Source organism: Malurus melanocephalus, unplaced genomic scaffold, assembly GCF_030028575.1.
Source record: "Malurus melanocephalus ecotype Western Australia unplaced genomic scaffold, MMel_1.1 scaffold_54, whole genome shotgun sequence".
NCBI lineage: Eukaryota > Metazoa > Chordata > Aves > Passeriformes > Maluridae > Malurus > Malurus melanocephalus.
Window position 1 is genome coordinate 1658373 of NW_026623286.1, and position 21123 is coordinate 1679495.

Consider the following 21123-nt stretch of genomic DNA (forward strand, 5'->3'; position numbering starts at 1 on the left):
CCCACCAAAACCAAAAAACCCTAACGACCAAAATTGACAACAGCACAACTCACCAACACTGTGCTCATGGGTGTCCTTCTCTTAGTCATCTACAAATATAGATGTGTGGGGTCCCTCTTTTACTGGCTCTGGTATTAACCCAGTTTAGAGTTTCTGTAGGTAGGCAGCCCACAGTGTTTATATTTTATTACTGGAGAGGACAGACATAACAACAAAAGCCATGGTTGTTCACACTGCATAAAATAAAGGTGAGAAGTCATAGCTTAATAACACATTATTCTCTTGTATAATTATGCAGCTGGAGCAAGCAGTTGTTTAAGTTATTCTAATGAAGACACTACAACTGTACTTCCTATCTTTTGCGCTCTCCCAAATGCTTTTTCTTTTGTGTATAGATTATACATAAAAGTATTTTCATTTTTTTATTTAGTGTATCAAATACACTTTGAAATGCTAATTATTCCATTTACTTTCATTAAAATTCAAATTGCTGMATGAAGATGTGGATAAGGGTCACCAAATAATCAATCTGAAGTGAAGATATTGCTTCAATTATGCCTCTGTCTTTTAACAAGGAAATCAGGACTTTCTGATCATTTCTGACAGTAGTTTAGAGCAAYGGTCTGATTGTGGCTTGTTTTTAATAGGCTGTTTCTGACTCTATTTTGTATACCTCTGACCACAAGAAAGCACTGGTAGTCAATTAGAAATTATAAATGGAAAAGAGTAACCTTTATTTCCTCTGAAGTGCCCGTTAGAAAGAAGGGGGTGAATCAGAGCGCGTCGTGTAGAATCATGAATAACATTTGTTGTATGTCTTTTACGCTCCAGTGGGGAGAGTGGGAAATGAGTAATTTCCCAATTAGTTTTCATTACCTAACCAAAAATATTGCCTTCTATTAACATTCTTCGCATAAAGTAAGTAGCTAAAGGTTGGCTTCTTTGTTAAAGCTGCTTTTATATGTGTGTGCTGCATGTGCATTTGTGGCATGTGTGGATAAGTACATGTATGGTTTTGTGTATATGTGCACATACATGTACTTCACAGATGACCTGTGCACATTTTACATTCATCTTTGTTTGCATTAAGAGAGACTRCAAAAAGCAATTTGATTTCTAGTTAAGAAAGCAAATGTAACGTCTGTGATTTTACAGATACTGGGCTATTGYACTTGTTATTGAAGTTAATCCTGCTTTCACGAACCACTAAATGGGCAGAATAAAAATAAGCAGATGAGACACTTGTCTGAGAGCCTGGCAGTAATTCTACCCCCCACCAGATAGAAGTAAATTTTCTCTTCTGCTGTCTGAATTTGTCTTTTCATGTCAGTTGAAATTCCATTGTCTTGAACTTGTCTAAACTGTTGRACTTTTGGGTTTATGCATTAAAGTTGGCCAGCTTTTGCCTCCATTACAAGACTGATTTTTACCTTGCTCTACTGCCTTTTTTCACTCAGCTGTTTTATGCTGACTTAGGAGATGTGGCCTCTCTTTAATTTTAGAGGAACAGGGGCAACATGGACTGAAATTGAGTGGTCATTAGGTTTAAAGAGAAGTAATCTCATGCAATCTTTTAGATTTTTTTTTTRATGGAATAAATAGGAAAGCTAGTTATCAAATAAGCTTAACTTTGTGTTGCAAGAATACCTACAACGGTGTTATGACTACATTTAGAGAGATTTAAAGTCTGAAAATGTAGCATGGGGCTAGAAAAAGCTTGTCATACTTTTTAAAGTGAATACCCATAAAAATAAAACAACGTAATTGGAAATCATGGCTTTTATATGTATCTGACTGTGTTGTCTTAYATTATTTTTCTGTTTGGTAAGTCTGACTGGGTTTGTGTTCTTTTAACCCTGTGGTCTTTTAAAAACTTTCAATGTTTGTTTAACCCATTGAACTGTGTATCAAAGACAAAAGCAGTATTTGAGCTTCCAAAATAAAATTGTAGCTGAAGTCTCTCTGTGTTTGGAGAGTCTCTGGGTTCTATTCAGTTCACCTCACTCATGCTAAAGTCCCTTGGTTTGAACAGGAGCAACTCTGGGTTTAAGAGGGGATGCTAGCAGAATGGAGTGTGGTGCAAGAAAGGAATGAAAGATGCACAGATCGAATCTCTCTTTGTGTTTCACATGTATATATTTTTGTATGAATGTGCTCTGRTTTAATGGAATCTGATGAAGCACCTTTTAACTTTGCAATATTATTCTATCTTCATTGGTAAATGAACCAAATCACTGATCCATGCAGTTTAAATGCAAAATACTGAAGTGAGCCCGGAACCCAGAGAGACTGCCTGTTCTCCTGACAATAAACTAGTTATGTTTAATGGAATGAAACACAGTTATAATGACTTCTTTCACAGGTCATGTTCAGTTTAAAACTGTTGACAGGCTCAAACAAGTTAAATATCATCTATCATCTTCTGGAGAGATGCAGTGAGAAAAACTAAGCCAAAACTGGATCTATCATAAGCATGCTGCAGGAGGACTGTAAAACTGCAGGCATCCAGACTCTGCATCTGGTGCTTGCCATGGACAGTGTGGTGCAGCATTCTTGCTCAGGGCAATCTTTAGTGCACACCCAGAGCTCTTTCCAGGTTGGGTGTTCCAGGATGAGCAGTGCGATATATCCAGCTCATCTTGTCGTGTGTCATGCTGCCGTGTTTTTACATCAGAATCTGCAAGATTGCACTGTGGAGCAGCACACAAATCAAAGCCTGAAATCAGTAATATGATCTAATTAGGAATGATGTTTTCATTTCCTGTATTAATAAATTGAGTCATCTTAACTTTCTTAAAATGTTGGGATTTGTTTTCTTTAAACCATTATACTATGCAATTGGAACATGCTGTGTGAGTGTGGTTACATTTTAATAAGGGAACCAGGGAATTAACTTGTAACTTTTAAAATTTAAAATAGTCATTTTTCAACTGCAGTTGAGTAGTAAGGCAGAAATGAAGGCTACTGCCTGTGTGCCTGCTTATCACATGGAGTGAGATAAATGTACCAAAAACTTAAGAACAGGTATGTGATGGTGTTCAAAGAAAATGCAGTTTAGCACAAGAAATGCYGAACCTCAATTTTTAGCAGTGACATTTTAATGATAGGAAGTCTGCAAAATTATTTGCCATCAATTGTGAAGGCAATAACAAGCCTTGGTGGTTTTTCACACCCTCTGTGTTAAGTGCTTTCAGAATGACAGCGTAAACTGTGTTGGAGAACTCCAAGGAAGTAAAACTGATTAAAATGTTCATGCTTGAATGGTGCTGATGGAATAGTTCATTTGGACTTTCTCTACCTCCTGCAGCTCAAGCTGAAATATTAAAATTCAGTGAATTTAAATCTCTCTCCCCTCAGCTCAGGAAAAAAACATTACATTTTAATAGGTTTTAAACTCATAATTCATTGGTTTGGAGCAGCACTATTAAATCTATTTAAATATTACTTGTACTACTAAGGAAATGATTGAAATAATTCTTTTTCTTTACCATTCTATACATGTGAGCAAAAAAGAATGGCTTTGGTTTAATTTTTAAGCATTTTGTTTTATTATGCCACTTTTATTATCTTCTTAAAAAACAAGCAAATGGCATTTACTGGAAGAAAGGACTCCTTCTGTCTTGTCACAAATAATTACCATGCTAAAATGTTCCTTCTTAAATGCATGGTTTGTCACAATTTCTACCCTGTGTTTGAGGCCAAGGTGCTTGTTTGACCCATCTCAAAAGGTGTGTAATTTCCAGTTGCTTTCAAGAGAGTGATTGTTTTACAGCTGYGGGGAGCAACGGCTGTTTGGAAAATAGGCATGGAAGCCTTTGAAAACATTGTGGTGAGGATAAATTGACACACAACTTGAAAAGATGGCCTCAGTGCCTGCCATCATTGCCGTGGTGCCTTGTCCAGGGTTGCAGACGCCAAATGCTGCTTAACACGCAGAGGCATCTCCTGCTCCTCTCAGATGGTAGATTGTGTCTGGCTCGTGCGTGTGTGGGTGCTGTGAGGAGGAGTGGGGGCTTTCTGCTTGACCCAGTACACACAGTTTGTGTGGAAAAGTTGTTCCTGCCCAATGTGTGTGTTCGGAAATGGCAGTGTCAGGGAAGGCAGGCAAGGGCAGCTAGAATGAGTGTGTTGTAGCATGGGGACAACAGTCTCTCCAGCCCTTCAATATTGCTCATTCAAAGGTGTGTTAAGCAGTGTTTGAAGCTTAAATTCTGTAAAACAGTTTGGTGTTCTGCTGTATATTGTATACAGGTGGTTACAGTGGGAGGGTGACAGAGGAGGTTGACTTAATAGCATCTGCTTTGAGTTATGTTTAGTTTTGAACCCTAAAGAAATGCTGAAATTCATTGCTCCCCATTTAATTACCCCTGTTTGCTGATTTTATATTGAGTGGTGATATGGTCCTGCAAATATTTTGATCTGCCTAGTGCCTGAATTTGATTTGTAGAAGCAATTGCTTATATGGAARGCTTTTGGGTGAGCACTTTTGGTTTTGAATTATTCATCTGAAGTCTGGCTAAGTTAAAGATACCCTGTTTTTTGTTTGTAAAGAGCTGGTTTGGGAATTTGTCATCCTCTTCCGTTATTCCCATGTACCAGTTTTAGAGAAAGCCTTGAAGGTGAGGCCTAATTTAAATAAATTTCTTCTGCGTGCAGCATTATCTTCATTTAAACAAATGGAAAGAGATCTTTTTAGGGATTTTTGAGGGAATTAATTCAAGTGTAAATAATCTCCATGTTCCATATTTACTGAAAGAAAACAYTCTCAGGATGGATTTCAAACCCTGCTGCTACACTTCGAGTGGGCTGCCACTGTCTTCCTCCTTATGTCCTATTTTCTGTAGCTGTGGTAGCTACTTGAATTTGTTTTGGTCTATCACTGTGTGAGCAGTCAGTAGAGTTGCAGTGTGAAGTGCTGACCACACACTGCATCACACTGCCAATATGCTGGTGCCAGAGGCCTTTGCTCATTATGCTTAAGTAAATGCATGTGACATGAGTGTTGTGGGTCACACACTCTGTCTCATCAGACAGAGGAACYGACTTTTGCCTCCCATGTTTCTCAAGATTTTACAAACTCTGGTACCAAAGCTATGAGACTACCTTTTTTATTATTATTATTTTTTTTCAATTAATTTCTTTTTTATTGTTTAGGATTATCCAATGCAGATATGAAGAGTCCTRTGGAGAATTTTCTTGCTATTCTATAGCACAAACATGCACAATATATTTTATTTATGACTTACATTTATATGGTTTGACTTCACACACAACAGAAAGGAGACAATACTATTGCCAACAGGATCGGTACTGCAGTAAAAGGAAGCTGTTGCCAACCAAATACAGATGTGCTGTGTTCTGTCTTTTTCTGTTATATGCTATATATTACCTTCAGTGATGGTCTTATACCAGTTCTCTGGAAAAAAAAAAAAAAAGGAAAAAAATCTATCTGTTTGGTTTTAAAGTATTGTGGAGACAGGGATTTCCCCAAACCACTTCATTGCAAAATCAGTTTATGTACTCAGTGACAATGCTGTCTGTTGAAATAGGCACCCTTACTGTGCAGTATAATCTAAAGACAATTGCTATTGTACCACATGTGTTCTGATACCACCCCAACCTAGACTTCTTCCCAACCATACTTTGTAGGCTGCTGCCTGCAGCAATGAATGAGGACCAGGACTGTATTATAGAGAGAATTTTTAAGTATTTGCATTTCTTCAGGTAGGAGGATAGTTCTTTCCATGTYTTCAGTCTTGAACGCAGGACAAAGCAAGGGCTCTAGCAGTTGATTGGGATGAACACTAAAGTACTGTATTGGAAAAGTTTTTCCAGATGTTAAGCTCATCCATGAAGARGCAATGTAGGTGGTCTTAAATCCTTACATTGTCTGATATTTCAAAGTGTTTTTTATTAGTAAGATCGTTACTCGCTTGTTGTCTGGTGAGTTCTTCAYGGTTATGTCCTTGGTATATGAATGCATCACAAATACAGATGAACAAACTCAAATAATGTTTGTGGAACTGCTTTCCCTGCTACGCTTTAGAAAGAGGCTGAGGCAAAAAGAACAAGTGGTCCTTCCACAGTCTGTCCTYACCACAGCTTAAATGCAGGTCATTTGATCCTTGTCAAAACCTTCCTTTATCAAAGCTGCTGTAACTGGGAAACTGCACTAAAGCAAAACAATTCTCTTTAAGTTTCAGTTACCTGACTAATGGGCACTGCATTAAAGAGACAGAACACTACATCTCTCAATGAAATCTGCTTGGAGAGAGATAATGGTATCCATGTGTCAGGACTGCTCACCTCCTGAGAAGAGCAGGCATTACAGTGCGCTGGACAGGGCCACAGCTGCACCAGAAATGGCAGTCTTTAAAGACACAGAAGGGGCTGGAAACAATGGATCAGTGTGCACAATACAGGTTTTTATCCCAAGCAAAGACAACTTGCTTAAATCCAAAACCATTGTACTTGTGTGTTGTAAGCATGATGAAACATAGYGTTAGCACTTAGAGTTAAGGAACTCTGCTTCTCAGTAATTGCTGTCTGGAAATTTGCCTTGGTAAGGATTGACTTTATAAGATTCATTAGAGAAATGTGCATGTCAGATGCAAAACATGCATCTCTTTTATGCTGATACTACACAGTTCTAAAACTATACCTTGTGARGAAGTCAGCTATAGCTGCCACATTTAAAAGCTCTGGCAACAGAATTGCTTATAAATTTAGCCACTTGAAACCCTCTGTCGCCAGTGGCATAGCTTAACATTTCTTGTAGCTTTTATTGTTTSTTTCATGATAAACCCCAGACAGTAATTTTCTCACTTTTTAGTCCAAGGTTTCAGAAACTTCTCACTGTGATGACCCTAGAAGATTATTTAGAAATCTGCTGTGAAGAACACAGATATTGCTCTCATTTCTAATGAAAAGGACCAAAATTTACAAGATCACAACAGAGATCTGTTGTCTTTTTACTGTTAGTCCAGAGGAGAAAAAAAATCTCTTCCCAGTGTTTGTGGGTAGGACATTAGTGAAGCATTTGGTAAATAATATACCTGAACCAGTGTGCACCTACTTAGTCAGAGATCAATTTTGCCATCTGTTTATAAGTACCAGAAAACACCCATTTGCTGCCATTGTTATTTTTTGCAGTGGTATTTGTGAAAAGATTTTGAAGCAAAGGTTTGGTATGTCAAGGCACATATCACACCATTGGCACTCCTCGTGGCAAGACCTTGAGCTTACTTGGATTTGGGTTTTGCCTTCTCTGACAGATGTGGATTTTCTTTACCTTAGATAGAAATTGATGGGGGAGAAKGAAGAAGAGAGTTTTAAATTGCATGATTTATGCAGGAGTTTCTGCCCTTTATTAAATGGTAATAGAAAGTGATTCTGAAGAGTTTAATTCTTCCTCGCTCCACATCCARTGTGAAATTGAGATGAAGTCCTGCAATCAGAAGAAGGAACTACTTAACTCCAGTGTTCTGTGGGAAGGTGCACTTAGCCTTTTGCAGGGGTCTTGGTTTCCCCTTTATTAAAATTCTGTCCATTTTTTGCCATGAATCTTTTATTTGTTAGTAGGCTGAATTAATTTTTGTCCTCTGTCTATGCTGTTTCACTGAGTGAAAAATAGTTCTCAGAGTGGAAGGGAGGACAAATGGTGAAGCATGTATCCTGACAGATGTTCCCATATATATGATTAAGAACGGAAATGTGCTCTGCATATATTGCCTTTCATCCCACAATATGATTTGGGAGATGACTTTTTATTCCTAGATCACTTAAAAGATCTTTGAAGCAATTTGTAGAGATATGATTCTGATAGTTTCTTTGTTATTTATGTAGGAGCTCTAAATGCTCCTCTTCTGATTAATGACAACTATTGATTTTTTTTCCTTTCTCCCACAGTTTTCTCAATAGAGCTGGCTTTCCTTCTGTGGAATTTGCATCCGTCAAAGACAGAAATTGCTGATTCTTAGAGAACAAGTAGCCTGGCATTTGATTATTAAAAAAAAAAAAATCATCATAATCCTTATTCTCTCTTCTTTTTCATTTTTTTTTCATTCTTCCTCCTAGATTTTTGTTTAAGGTCTGTATTCATTCCCCTTTATGGACAGACATATCTGAGTTTTCTGGTTGGTTAGTTGCAACTGAGCATCTAGAGTTTCGAGTTTCCACTATCTCTGATATGTTTCATAGAATCACAGAGTTTTTTATGTTGGGAAAKACCTCATTGAATCCAACCATTAGAGCAGCACCGTTGTTCACAATTAAATCATGTCCCCAAGTGCCACATCCAGGAGTTTTTCTGAGCACTTCCAGGTTCAGTGGTTCCACCACCACCCTGGGCAGTCTGTTCCAATGCATGACCACCCTTTCAGTGAAGAGATTTTTCCTAATATCTAATCCAAACCTCCTCTGGCGCAACTTGAGGACATTTCCTCTCATCTAAGAGCCAGTTGCCTGGGTGAAGAGACAGACTCCTGCTGCCCTACTGCCTTTTCTGATGTAGATGCTGATGAGATCTCCTGAGCCTCCTTTCTCCAGTCTAAACAGCCCCAACTCCCTCAGCCACTCCTTGTAGGACTCATGCTCCAGACCTTCCAGCAGCTCTGTTGTCCTTCTGTGGGCATACTGCAGCACCTCAGTGTCTTTTCTGGATTGAGTGGCCCACAGTCAAGGTGTGGCCTCACCCGTGCTGAGTACAGGRCAATGATCCCTTCCCTGATGCTGCTGGCCTCACTGTCATACACAGGTCAGAATGGCATCAGCCTTCTCTGCMACCTGGGCACAGGTGGGTCATGTTCAGCTACTGTCAATCAGCATTCCCAGGTCTCCATGGGGCAGTTTGACTTGGTCCTATTAACCTTACACTGTGCCTGTGGGAATTCTGCCAGCGGCTTATRGAATATTTCATTTGCCTCTTCATCTTGATGGTCTGTAGCAAGATTCCCTCCAGGATATTTCMTTTTACTGTGGATACTATAATAATTTTCAAAATGATCACTCTCCCTTAAAAGAGGAAGGRTAGTGGTTTGTTCTGCTCTACATCAGTACCACTGTTTCTTTAAGCAAACCAAATATATGGTATTTATCCATACAGCTCCCGAACCATTCCACTGGAGGAACCGCTGTATGACTCCCTTTGTAGGCTGCTTTGATGTATTGTATGATAACCTCAGAAAAACTTTTTTTTCAAATGCCTGCCACCAGAGAGAGAACAGTACAAAGGAAGTACAAGTAGTCCAGATCACATCAAGGTGTGAACAGGCATGATAGATCAAAATTCCTATAATCTTAAGTACACTCATAACTGTGTGCCAAAGTATTGGCTTTGCTGGTCTTCAAACCATTGTCATTGATACTGTGTACCTTTGTGCCATTGTTTTTATGTCTTTGTTTCCTCTTCATCTTGGGTTCTGTTTTATCTATATGCTATCATACTAATGATTCACTCTGAGCAATTAACCACATCATCTAACTCATTTCAGAAACAGTGAAGCTATTTTATTCAGATTTTTTGAGGTTCTCTCCCAGCAGTATTGCAGGTCTGAGTAGTGAACATGTGTATAAAAGAGAAAATATCTTTCTGAGACAACAGTTTGTTAACATTAGAAACGTCTTCAGGTCAGAATAGTGTGTTCAGGTTATTCGGATAATGTCTGTGACTTTTCAGGGTCTGTAAGAGGGAAAGTGGTAGATTACTGCAACACACAGCTGCTTGGAAAATATCCAGTAAAAACTTGAACCTCTTCCAGGAAAATAGGCTTTGAATCTGCTGACTATAACAAGAGAGYATTCAAAGCTAATTTGTTAGTGGGTTTGTTATCACATTTTACTTTAAAGTTGATCTCTTAAGATGTGTTGGGAAAAGAATTAAGCTAAGCATCAATATTTAGAATGGTGGTTGTAAAAATTAATGTTACTCAGATAAAAACCTTCAGCAAATCCTTTTTACCTATTTGTGTAGACTTCAGAGTTATTTCATTCCTTACTCTAGACAGGCTAGAAGAGTATACAGAAAAGAAAATACCATTAGTAGCAACCAGATGTTATCTTTATTTGACAAGTGTTAATGTGTTTTGAAAGCTTTACTTCAGTTTTTACTGCTCAGCTGATTTAAATTATCATCTTCCTAAACTTATTACTAAAAAGAATGCAGCCTTCTTTTTTGGCTTCTTTCTGATTGCTGTGTTTACCCTGTGCTCTTACATTTTGTGTGTGTTGAATGCTCCTTAGAAACATTGCAATCTATTTTGTAATTCCATAGGGTGTATTTCTTGGTAGCTAACTGTTGCTGTTTTTATTTTCAAATAATTCTAGAAAATTTACAGCATCATAAAGTCTGCCTTTCCAAGTTTTCACCTATTGTGCATTAATGCTGAAGATGTATGCTTGACTTTACGCATACTGTAGTCAACTGTGATGGGATTGTCTAAAGTTAACCACATGCCACACATGCTAAGAGTTCATAAATAAATGACCAAAGATAACAAATTAAAGAGACCTTGGAGAAGGGGAAGAAAAGGCATTACAGCAACTTAAAAAAAATTATGTGGTTACTCAGTTTGCTCATTTTCAGGCTTTCCTTGCAAGTTTTTAAATTGTGTCAGATTTTATGGTCTGAATTCATGGTGCAGGGAGAAATAAGTGTGAATTTCCATCCATAGTGGAATATTTCTTCATGTGGAGAATGTCTGTCAGTTGTCGTAATCCTCCATATCTTTGACATTTTGATGACTAGAGTAGATTACCTTTTTTTTACCACTTTGCAGCACTAATCTAGTGCCCAGTGGGCTAAGGAATTGACCATTTTTTCATACCTTTCTATTTAAACTAGTAGCTGCGTTGAGGTCACCTGATGCTCCCTGCTGATGCCCATAGGCCATGGGAAAACAAGGTCAAGCTGTCAATGTTTGGGTCTTTGAATACCGTTAGGAGTTTTAAATGGTTTGGAAATGGCAGTAAGAGATGTCATWTTGTCTTTATGCTCTTGACTAAGCATATTAGCAAACAACATTAWTTATGTGATTATATACTTTTATTTCCTTTTCGTCTTCTATATTCTGAGASCAAAAGCCTGGTCAGTGTTTCACATGAATTTGCTTCCTTTCTGGTTTTGGAGCAGTGCCTCATTTTTCAGTGTTCAGCATTGCCCCTTRTATTGGAGGGGGTCATAGTCTTTCCCATACCAGTGCAGTCCTAATCCACGATCCTCATTCTGTTGTTGAAATTTTGCTATCACCCTGTCTAACAGAATGCAACAATATTAGCCCTGTGTAGCRCAGGCATGTGGGGCTATGCTGGAATTTTAGGTGTTAGCTTAGACTTATCTAAAACTGTCTGGTTTTAATACCAAAGCGTTTTCTTCCTGCTGTTGCAATGTGACTRAATTGCACCAAATTTCTGCTGTGTCAGTGACTTTGTCACTTCTGAGGGCATGTTCTTATCAGATTACAGATTCCCATCATTTATAATGGAAAAGCTTGATCTCTTCAGAAAAGTTCTCTAAGGGAGAACGGCTCTGGGTTTGGTTTTTTATTCCTCACTCTCTTTAGTTACTTTCAGAGCTCTCTGCAATTCAGCTTGCACTGAAAACATACCAGTTCTTGGCCAAGAGGGACTGGGGCAGCACAGCTGTACTGGGTAATCTCAAGCTGCTAGGCTGCTGCTCTTAAGGATTCTGTTATGTCTGAGAGGCATTAATGATATTCAGTATGTCCAAGCTTCAATCTGCTGTTGTCTTGCTGAGCTATGTAGAGATTCCCAACAAAGACCGGTTAAAAGAAGAGGAGGACATCCACTGTGTTGTTTTCTTCCAGCTCTTTGGAAACCATCCTATATCAATAGAGGAGGTCATACAACACAAATTGTGTAGGTCAGTAGGCAGATCTGTATGGATTGTGCATCAGTGTGTAACGAGTGTCCCTCTTTGGTTGACAGTGTAATAGTTAACGAAGGGAAAGCTCACTGTTGGTATTCTCAGGTTCTTCTCAAAGTCTTTGTTTTAAGCCTCTGGCAGATTCAGGCAGAGATCTTGTGGTGGCTTACAGTGCATTCTCAAACAGGAATGGGAAATTCCTTGTTCAAAACCAGATGCCAGAACACAAATTATTTTGTCCTTCCCTTTTCTTTTGCTTGTTCTTCTCCTTGCTTCCTAAATCAGGCATGCCAGATTATTGTAAGGCAGCCCCATTCAAACCCTGAAGCTAAACAATACGCTATTTTCTCTTGCTTTGTTTCATTGTAGTTAATTTAATATTCTGAAGAATGAAGCATAGTGCCATAAAAGCATCAAGCAATCAAAATGGGTTYGGTGCATTCTACAAGAAGGAACACCTGCTGGAATGACATGGGTTTGCAAACAGGGAAAAGATTGAGCCTTTCCTTCTTCTTCCACTTGGAAGAATGTTCTTTCTGGGTTTTTGTTTGTTTGGTTYTGGTTTTGGTGTCTGCCCTCCACCCTCTTTTGTATTTTTGTTCCCCCATTAATTTCTTTTATATCACTCCCCTCCTTTCCTCGGCACTGATCTGGATTAGATGATGTGTGCGTGCCACTGCCAGTCTGATTCCACTGCATGGGGTTTATTTCCAAGCAGAAGAGAAGGTTCTGGGCTTTTTAGGGTGGGGTGTCATATGTACAGTATGCTGCAGGCGTGTGCTGTGACTTGCAGCCTTTTACTTTCAGCTCCCCCTTATTTAAAGATTCACGCTGGGGAGGGGAAGGGAATAGTCAAGTGAACTACAGGTCTCTTGATTAAAGAGATGGTTTTCTGGTAGCAAGTAAATTTGGGTTCAAATAAGAACCAAACAAAGTCAGGTCTCAAGTTTTAGAAATTTGAAGTTTAAAGTGTAATGATTTAATACAAAACAAGTTTTTATTTGTTTTAAAGTCCTGTATAAAGACACACAGGTGGGAGAGAATGGTCCTAGAGGACATAGGATTTGATTTACCCTGAGGAATAGCTGCTTGAAAATGAAAAGAAGATTTCAGAGATAATCTAGCTGTTCTATGAACAGAAATTATTTGGATGGTTAGTGTAAGCCTTAGACCTGAGCAGATATCTCTTGGGATGTATTTAACTAAACTTTTTCACCTGTTTGGTTTTTGCTGTTGATTTGTCAGGTTTTTCCTCCTGCCTTCCCAATGAATAGCAGCAGTCTGTCTACCCTGCGGTGGTTAGTATAGCACAGAGCTTGATGCAGCCCTGGTTGAGGTCAAGCACTCCAATTCGAACCTCTCAAGGGCTTTCTCTATGTGTTGCCAGTGTACTGGTAAAAATGACTTTAAACTCTTGTCAGTGCAGTTACTGGTGCATGCATCACAGTCCCACTCAAATAAACCTGTCACAACACAGAGTCAGCAGCTAGAGAAGAGTACAAGGGCAGGCCTCTAGCTTTTCATTCGAGCATCACTAAACGTGCACAGAGTGCCCAATTATTTCAGCATTATTGAGCAAGCCTACAGGAGGACCCAAGCCTTGCTACATTAGATTTTCTTTAGTAATTTGCTCAAGTACCGCTGAGGACACTTAAAGGGCTTAAAACGGTGGCTGCAACCAGTTTCCTTTTCTGGATTGTTAATTCAGGTTTTCTCTTTCAAATTAACTTTCACTGCATGCTGTGCAATAGCGCTGGGAGAACTGTTTAACACTAATTTTCTCAATTTTCAGCCTTTTTTTTTCGTTATATAACTGCTTTTACAGTTACATATGTTTTGATTAGATGTGTACATGGTGCGTTTCCAGTAAAAAGAGAAAAGCGTAATACCTCTGTCAAGAAAGTGAAAAATTCACCTAAATAGTAACATTCACTTTTTTCTTTTTTTTTTCTTTTTTTTTTTAATTTTTAATTTTCATTGTTGTTGTTTTCCAGTTCTGAGGTTTACCAAATATGTTGTGTCCAAACATATAGACATTTTTAAGGCACCAGGATGTTACTAAACATTGGTATCTTGGATCGATTGAATGCATTGGTTGATCTGAATCAGTCACGGTTGATGTAGATGATCAGACARCCCCCAGCTCCCTGAACAAATTCAATATCTGTGTTTTGTTTTTCACAGCAGCAACAACTCCAGGCCCAGCACTTGTCACATGGACATGGTCTTCCCGTGCCACTCACTCCGCACCCGTCGGGTTTGCAGCCTCCAGCCATCCCACCCATTGGCAGCAGTGCTGGTCTCCTGGCACTCTCCAGTGCACTGGGGGGGCAGTCCCACCTCCCAATTAAAGACGAGAAGAAGCACCATGATAATGATCACCAAAGAGGTAGGTGCTGCCAGATGAGTGTGTGGCTTCATATCCCTTCCTTTTTTTTTTTTTTTTTTTTTTTTTTTTTTTTTTTTTTTTTTTTTTTTTTTTTTTTTAAATTTTTTTTTCCTGTTTAAAAAAAAGCTAAAAGAAAGGGTTGGGCAGGGAGGAATTTTCAGAAGAGTTCCTAGCTAATTACTTCAGTGTTTATTATCTAGTGGTAGCCAGGAATTGTGTTCAAATGCTAGAAATCCAGTTTYATAAATCTGGCTGTACAGCATTAATAATTAACTGTACAGAAAAGTTAACATCTGTGCAATTTATTATTTAACAGACATCAAGATTCTTTCTTTGGAGTATGATAAATGTATAATTTTATGTAAACTAACCAGTACTTTTCTCTTTCTCTCTTCCCCCACATGCCCATCCCCTGCCACCATCTCTCCCCCTCCTTACACACGGGGGCTGCTCTGCATGCAGACAGAGACTCCATCAAGGTAGGATTCCATTTCGTAGGTGTAAAGGGCTGCGTGAATGCTGCATTATTCTGCAGTGTGGCACAGAATAGTGCAAAAAGTCACAAAGTGTAGCTGCGTTGTGGTGCATGTGTTGATTAGCAGCACCCTGCACAGACTGTGGATTTAGGCAGTGCCTGGTAGTGGGACAGTTGGATGGCAAGTGATCTGCCAACCAGTGGAACARCACTGAGGCTGTTCTTGGATAGAATGAAAGGGCTGTCCAGGGTCTGTGTCCAGGCTTTGAGACAGAAAGAATTAGACAGTAGTCTTAAGTCATTTGGAGGCTGTAAATTGTAATTCTGGTATTTCCATATAGTGCAGTTGAGGAAGGAGGGCTTTGTCACTCACAGGGGAGAGCTGGGGGGCTGCCTGCTGTCCTGACCCAAGTATCTGGAGAGAAATGAACTGCCCTTCCCTCTACCCTGATGAACCCTGATGAAGGTTTTGCTGAGGATTCTGCCTTTCTTTTCCAGAAATTAATTTTCAGGTTCTGAATGACTCCACAGCATACCTGTGTGTACCATCCTGTGTGAGGTAGTGTTCATGAGCAGATGTAATAACACACCTTGCAACCTGTATAATTTTGAGCATTCAGTAATAGATAACATATGATTCAGTGCTATATGATGCTTTTCTATACTGGATAGCTACCAGAGTCTCTCAGGGCCTCCTGGGGTTTTAATGCTGCAAGCGGAGAGATGTGTCTTAGCCCTGTCCTTTTCCTTGATCGGTCTGCTGTTCTTGAGAGAGAGAAGCTGTGCTTGTTCGCACAATTCTCAGAAACACAGGGTCAAGCCTTTTTAGGTGCTGCTGAGTGTGAAATGAAAGATACACTTCTCTTAGAAATGGCAAGACCTGTGCCAACTTTACTGTGCACGTACAAACAGTTTGTCAAGTTTCTAGTGGTGCTTTTGTTTTAGGAAGATAAAATATACTCTTGGGGTTGGGGAAGTCATGGAAGAGATGTTCAAGTGCAAGTCTGGAGTACATTAGACAAGATTACCAGGATTTTGTCAGGCACATGTTGCTAATGTGCCCTTGACCGTGTTTGGAGAAGCATGGTTCTGGGCACGGGCTTTGCCCCCACCAGAGACCTGTCCAGCCTGGGCTGACACGAGGGGCTGTGCCTTTGCTTCTTTGGCAGCTACAGGTGGGGACGTGTCCCGCAGACGGTCCCAGCGCACCCATTCTGCCACTGGCAGCCCTGACATGTCCCAGCCAAGTGCAACTGAGCCGATAGTTGTCAGTTTTGCTGTTACCCACATGGCTCTGCATAACAACCAGGAGCTGACAGGAACTGTCAGTTTTTACTGTGAGCAGCAAAGGCATTGAAGCTGTCTATCTGCTGACATAAGACAACAGCGTGTTCGATTTCACTTCAGCCTCTTTGTCATGAGGGCTGGAAGCTGCTATTACTGCTTTAAGTGACGAGGCTGGAGCACACATTAGTGACGATTTCCCTAGAACACCTACTCTTCACTGTGATCAGATAAGTTAAGTCCATTTTCCTTTTTTCTGCATCCAAAGAAAGAAATACAAGYGGGGCAGATCCCTAAGAGAATACAAACCCACCTGGTTCATGAGTGAGTTTACCTATACAGTTGGAAGATTTCACTCAAGAAAATGACTGAGGAGAACTACTAATATATGCCATTCACTGTTCCTGAACAACATAGTTTAGTCATGTTTCTGTAACATTTGTGAGATGTTGGGGTGTTGGCGGGGGGGAGAGTTTGTACTGAAAAGGCTGATTTTATCTGGGATTGGTTTGGAAGTGCTATTACCCACACAGCTTCCAGAAGGAGAGAAGGGCATCTACTTGTTGAAATTTGTTTTGAAATGATAAAGTAGATGTTTGTTTTGCATGGTGCTCAGGTTGTGAATTGGCTTGTGTGTCAGCATCGCAGGGCTTACTGCCAGCTTTGCAAGGTGAAATATTTTGCTAATTTCCTTAAATGTTTTCAGTGATGCCCAGAGTAGCAGTTAGTCGCTTGTTCAATCGATCCCTCCTCCCTTAAGTGGTTCCCGGTTAAGAGAGGCTTTTTATGATTGTCTGCTGTGTGACTTGAGACAGTTTTTGTCAGCCAGAACCAGCTGGAGTCTGTGTACTTGTATGAAATAATTTATTCATGCAGGATAATGCTCCTTAACATTTAACAGGTARTGAACGTGACATAAATTTCCTTCTTCCTTTTAATTTTTCCCTTTCCTCTTCCAATGTGCAAACAGGCAGGCTCTGGTACTCTAAATAGTAAGTAATTTTTGGCCATCTGTCAAAAGGAAATTTCAATACAAATTTAAATTAATGATGCCTGAAATTTTTTATAGCTTCTCTAAAAGCCTCTAATGTGCAGAAAATTCTGAATCTGCTGGTAGTAATTAGTGTAGCATGTAATGAGGATATGGGCAATGTTATACAGCCCCAGTGTAACGTTTTGATATGGTAGCAAAATTTTGATTTATATAAGGTTGTGCCTGGGTTTAATTGTGAGAGACACTTTAAAGTGTTTTCTTGCTGGTATAGATTATTAGGCAGGGCAGATTTTAAAATAGCTCATGAAGTGTAAATTTACACTTTAGTATGCAATTCAGATAACAGAGGTACACTGCCCAWTTCTACAAATAAAAGAATTTGGCTGATATGACCCTTTCTTGCCACTATTTCCAGCACTTTGGATTTGCTGGGTATTTTCTTAGTGAAACTTTATGTCTCTAGCTGTGCTGGTCCTGGCTCTCCTCTTAGTTCAGGCCAGGGAACAGGCAGTTTGCCTTCTCTTCCAAATATGATGTGGTACGCCTGAAAAGCTGGACTRTGTTCACATCTTCCCCAGCACCTCCCTGGAGTGAGCAGTTCACTGCTGAAACTTGGTAGTCACCTTCAGGTAACATGAGATTGTCCAGGAGCTATTCCTGAATAATAGATCAGCATTGGCACAGCAAGCCAATGTGGAGAAGGGCAGCTTTGGGAGCTCTTTGATTTCTTCTTGGATTCAGTCCTCCAAATTCTTCTCAAAGTTTGAAGTGTGGGAAAACTCTAAAAGCAGTAAACTGGGTCATGGGAGTGCTCTTTGTGCAGTGGCAAGGCTGTGGAGTGGACAAAGGGAAGGGAAGGGTGGCATGCGCCAGGGCTGTGCTCAAAGTGCAGCCCCGGTTTGGGAGCTCTGAGGGAATATAATGTGTTTAGACAGAAAGACAAACAGCTCTGCAGTTAACCGAACAGCTTTTCACAGAGGACCTGGTGTGTCTCCTTTTCAAAGCCATAAAACCTTTTTAAAAAAAGAAAAGAAAAGGAAAGAAAAAGAAAAAAAAAGGAAAAGAAAGTATTATTTTAAGTGGCTTTTTCCTTGCTAATTGCACTGTGCAAGTATTTTTCCACCTCCTGTGAGAACTCTTGGTGCAAGATGCATATCCTTCTTACCAGCCCTGCTACCATCTCTGGGACAAATGTGGCAAAAGTTTCTCTAATGCCTAACAAAGTTCCTTCTCTAACACACGGCCTTTGAAGAAGCTCTGGAAACATCCTGTGTACAAAAGCTCCACCAGACAGAAAACAATCTAGTGCTAGCACACTCTTCCATGGCTCTCAGTGCAGCAAATGGAGTGAAGGAGCTCCCAGATGCTTACTGGATTGTGGCCTGCTGGAGGTAGCAAGGATATCCCTGAGCAGATTGTTCAGGAATCACAGAGTCTCCTGGAACATGTGAATTCATGCACAGGATGCAGGGTGTGGAACTTTCTATCACTTTTAATCYAGATCTCTTATATGCCTTTTGTGTGTTGCCTTTCTTTTGGGGTTGGTTCCTTACTTTGTGTTGCTTTTTGGTTGTTGGTTTGTGTTGGTTTTTGTTTGTTGGGTTTTTTTTCTTACTCTGATTTTTACATTATTTGGGGCAGAGACTTATGCCTATGGTAAGTCTTTCCAAGGTGGTGCAAAACTTTTTTCATTTGGATCCTGGGGGTTACTATTTCAGCAGCAACAAGTGCCAATAATTTAAAAATGCAGTCTTGTGATAGGAATAAAACATCTAGTTTGAGATGCCTCTGGGGGGAAAAAGTTTTAGAAGAAAATATCTGAAATAATGCATCAAATGCAGCTTTGGGGTTTCTGGCCAACATGCTGGTGAATTGTGGGAAGTCTGTCAGGGCAAATTGAGGTGAATTTGGAAATAAAATTACTTTTGCCTTAATCTKTGTGAAAGCTAATAATTACACATGTGGGCGATATAGGGAGAATGGATCCCTGCAATTCCCACATTCCATTTACATTTGTGGTAGCAAGTGCTTCAGTGCTTCTCGAGCTGTTAGCCACTATTTAGTGTTTAGACCTCTTTTCATTCAGTTGTAAGAGTGAGCTGCTTACTCCTGAATTTGTGCTTGGAGGAGTTGCATGAAAGTACTCCCGGAAAGTACAAGGTAGTTTAAAATAAAAATGCCCAACATATAATATAAGACTTCTGGATGTTACCAAATGTAATTATGTTGCTGGCTTTGTTCTTCTGCTGATAGAAGGGCAACACAAACTGCTGTGATGGACTTTGTCCTAAATGTCAGATTTCTTTTAAATGTCACTTTCTTTAACAGCATGAGTGTCCTGCCAAATGTCTTTGCATTCAGTATGCAATAAGCATATATTCAGTATGTTTTAAATAAGCCAAAGAAACGTAATTACCTRTTACAAACTTAAAGAAACTTGCAGAATTTATTTCTGGTTATTTTTTTATTTTGTGAATTAATCACCATTCAGCTAAAATGCACTTCACAGGCTTGTTAAAATCCAGACATTTCACACTCAAGTTATGGATTCTGTTTGTACATTTCTTGGTTCAGGAGGTGCATGCAGCAATGCATGTATTTTGCTTTCTGTAATAAAGAAGTGTTTTAAGCAGAGCATATTTGAACTACACTGCTCTGCAAGTTAYGTTTTTGATCTTCATGGGTGTTTTGGGGGTAGCATTACCAAATAATCATGACTAACTTCTGTTGGCTTCTGATACGGTAATTTTTCCAGTATTAATTGATATCTGCCTCTGGGTGTGTAAGCTGTGCTGAATGTAACAGGTGCCCTAATTCCAGAAAATGTGTTGTAATTGTTTGTTTGTGGAACAGATGAATAAATATCTGAGGGGCATAGCTGGTCCTCAGGTGGTGAACGTGAGTGGATTAATGATGTGATTGGGTGAGACATGCTTGTTTGTTGCAGTCTCGTCCAGTAACTGTCTGCTGAAGCAGAACAAATATTAATTAGCAGGGTCCTGTTTGTTGTCTCAGTCTGTCTTATGGAGCTGATTTTTTGGCACTGCTTTTTTTTCTTAATAATCTTTTCATGGCTAGACTTGTAGTATGTCATTCAAGCCCTGTGGTTTTTAACAGACTTCTGGAACATGAAACTGAACCTTAGGTATATATCTCCCTGCTGTGTTTCTTTCTTTTATTTCTAYCCACTCCATGCCAGCTGAGTTTTAGATTTTTTTCATTCATGTGTGTCCCATCTTTAGTCTTTTTCATGAGGTCATCTGGGAAGTTTAATTTAGARTATTCATATTCATATGAAAGTAAAAGCACATACTCTGGTATCAAAGCATGAACTGCTTCTGCCATTTTTGATGATTTCAYCTTTTTTACTCACTGGCTTTGTACCCACTTCCGTGTATTAACTGCAYGCTGTCCTCTTACCTTGCATCTTTTTGCTCGTTAGCACAGGGTGATTCTTACTCAGTGGTGTGCCCACATTTTGTCAAATTCCTGTAATGCATCCCACTGTCAAACTTTTATTTTGCCACTTGGTGATTTAGGGTAACTCAAATATTCTCTCTCCAGATGCTCTCTTCACCCAGAAGGCAAATACATACATGGGCTGTAATTTCTAACCTGAGCAGTCATGTCTAATTATTTCCATGGCAACAGACTGTGATGTTGATAACACAGGATTATGATTTCACATCACAGAGTAGGAAGAGGAAGTTTGCTGGGATGAGGAGGCGGGTGGAAAGGTCTCCAGCGCAAAGGCTTTGACAATATAATAGCTGGGGGAAAAGAAGTAAAGGGAGGAAATTAATTTGTTTATTCTATGTCTTGAAGTTCTCCTCGTTGTAAGCATGCAATTAAAATCATACTTTGGATGCTAAAATTCATGTCTTACACCAGTTTACTCATGGTGAATGAGTTGGAATGAAGAACACATTTGCAGGTCAAGCTACATAGATGTTACTAAACATAATGGGAAAAAATAAACAACACATTTCAATTTCTGTCAAAGCAGGACACAAASTAGGTTTTTGCCTAATAGATTTCTGTTGGTGCTGTGGGGATTTTTTTTTTCTTCTGTTTGTTTGAGGTATTTTTTGCGGGGTTTG

The 21123-nt window shown here is 39.5% G+C and overlaps 1 protein-coding gene across 3 annotated transcripts in view; it reads left to right on the forward strand.

Moving 5' to 3' along the window:
* The window catches only part of LOC130573250 (transducin-like enhancer protein 4), a 95704-nt gene that overhangs the window by 39696 nt on the left and 34885 nt on the right, over window positions 1–21123 (forward strand). For 2 of the 3 annotated variants that reach the window (XM_057365564.1, XM_057365566.1), the window contains exons 7-8: window positions 14066–14270; window positions 14733–14749. In XM_057365564.1, coding sequence (XP_057221547.1) covers window positions 14066–14270; window positions 14733–14749 — 222 coding nt within the window. The remainder of the gene's footprint in view (window positions 1–14065; window positions 14271–14732; window positions 14750–21123) is intronic. The other variant, XM_057365565.1, reaches the window with a different exon arrangement.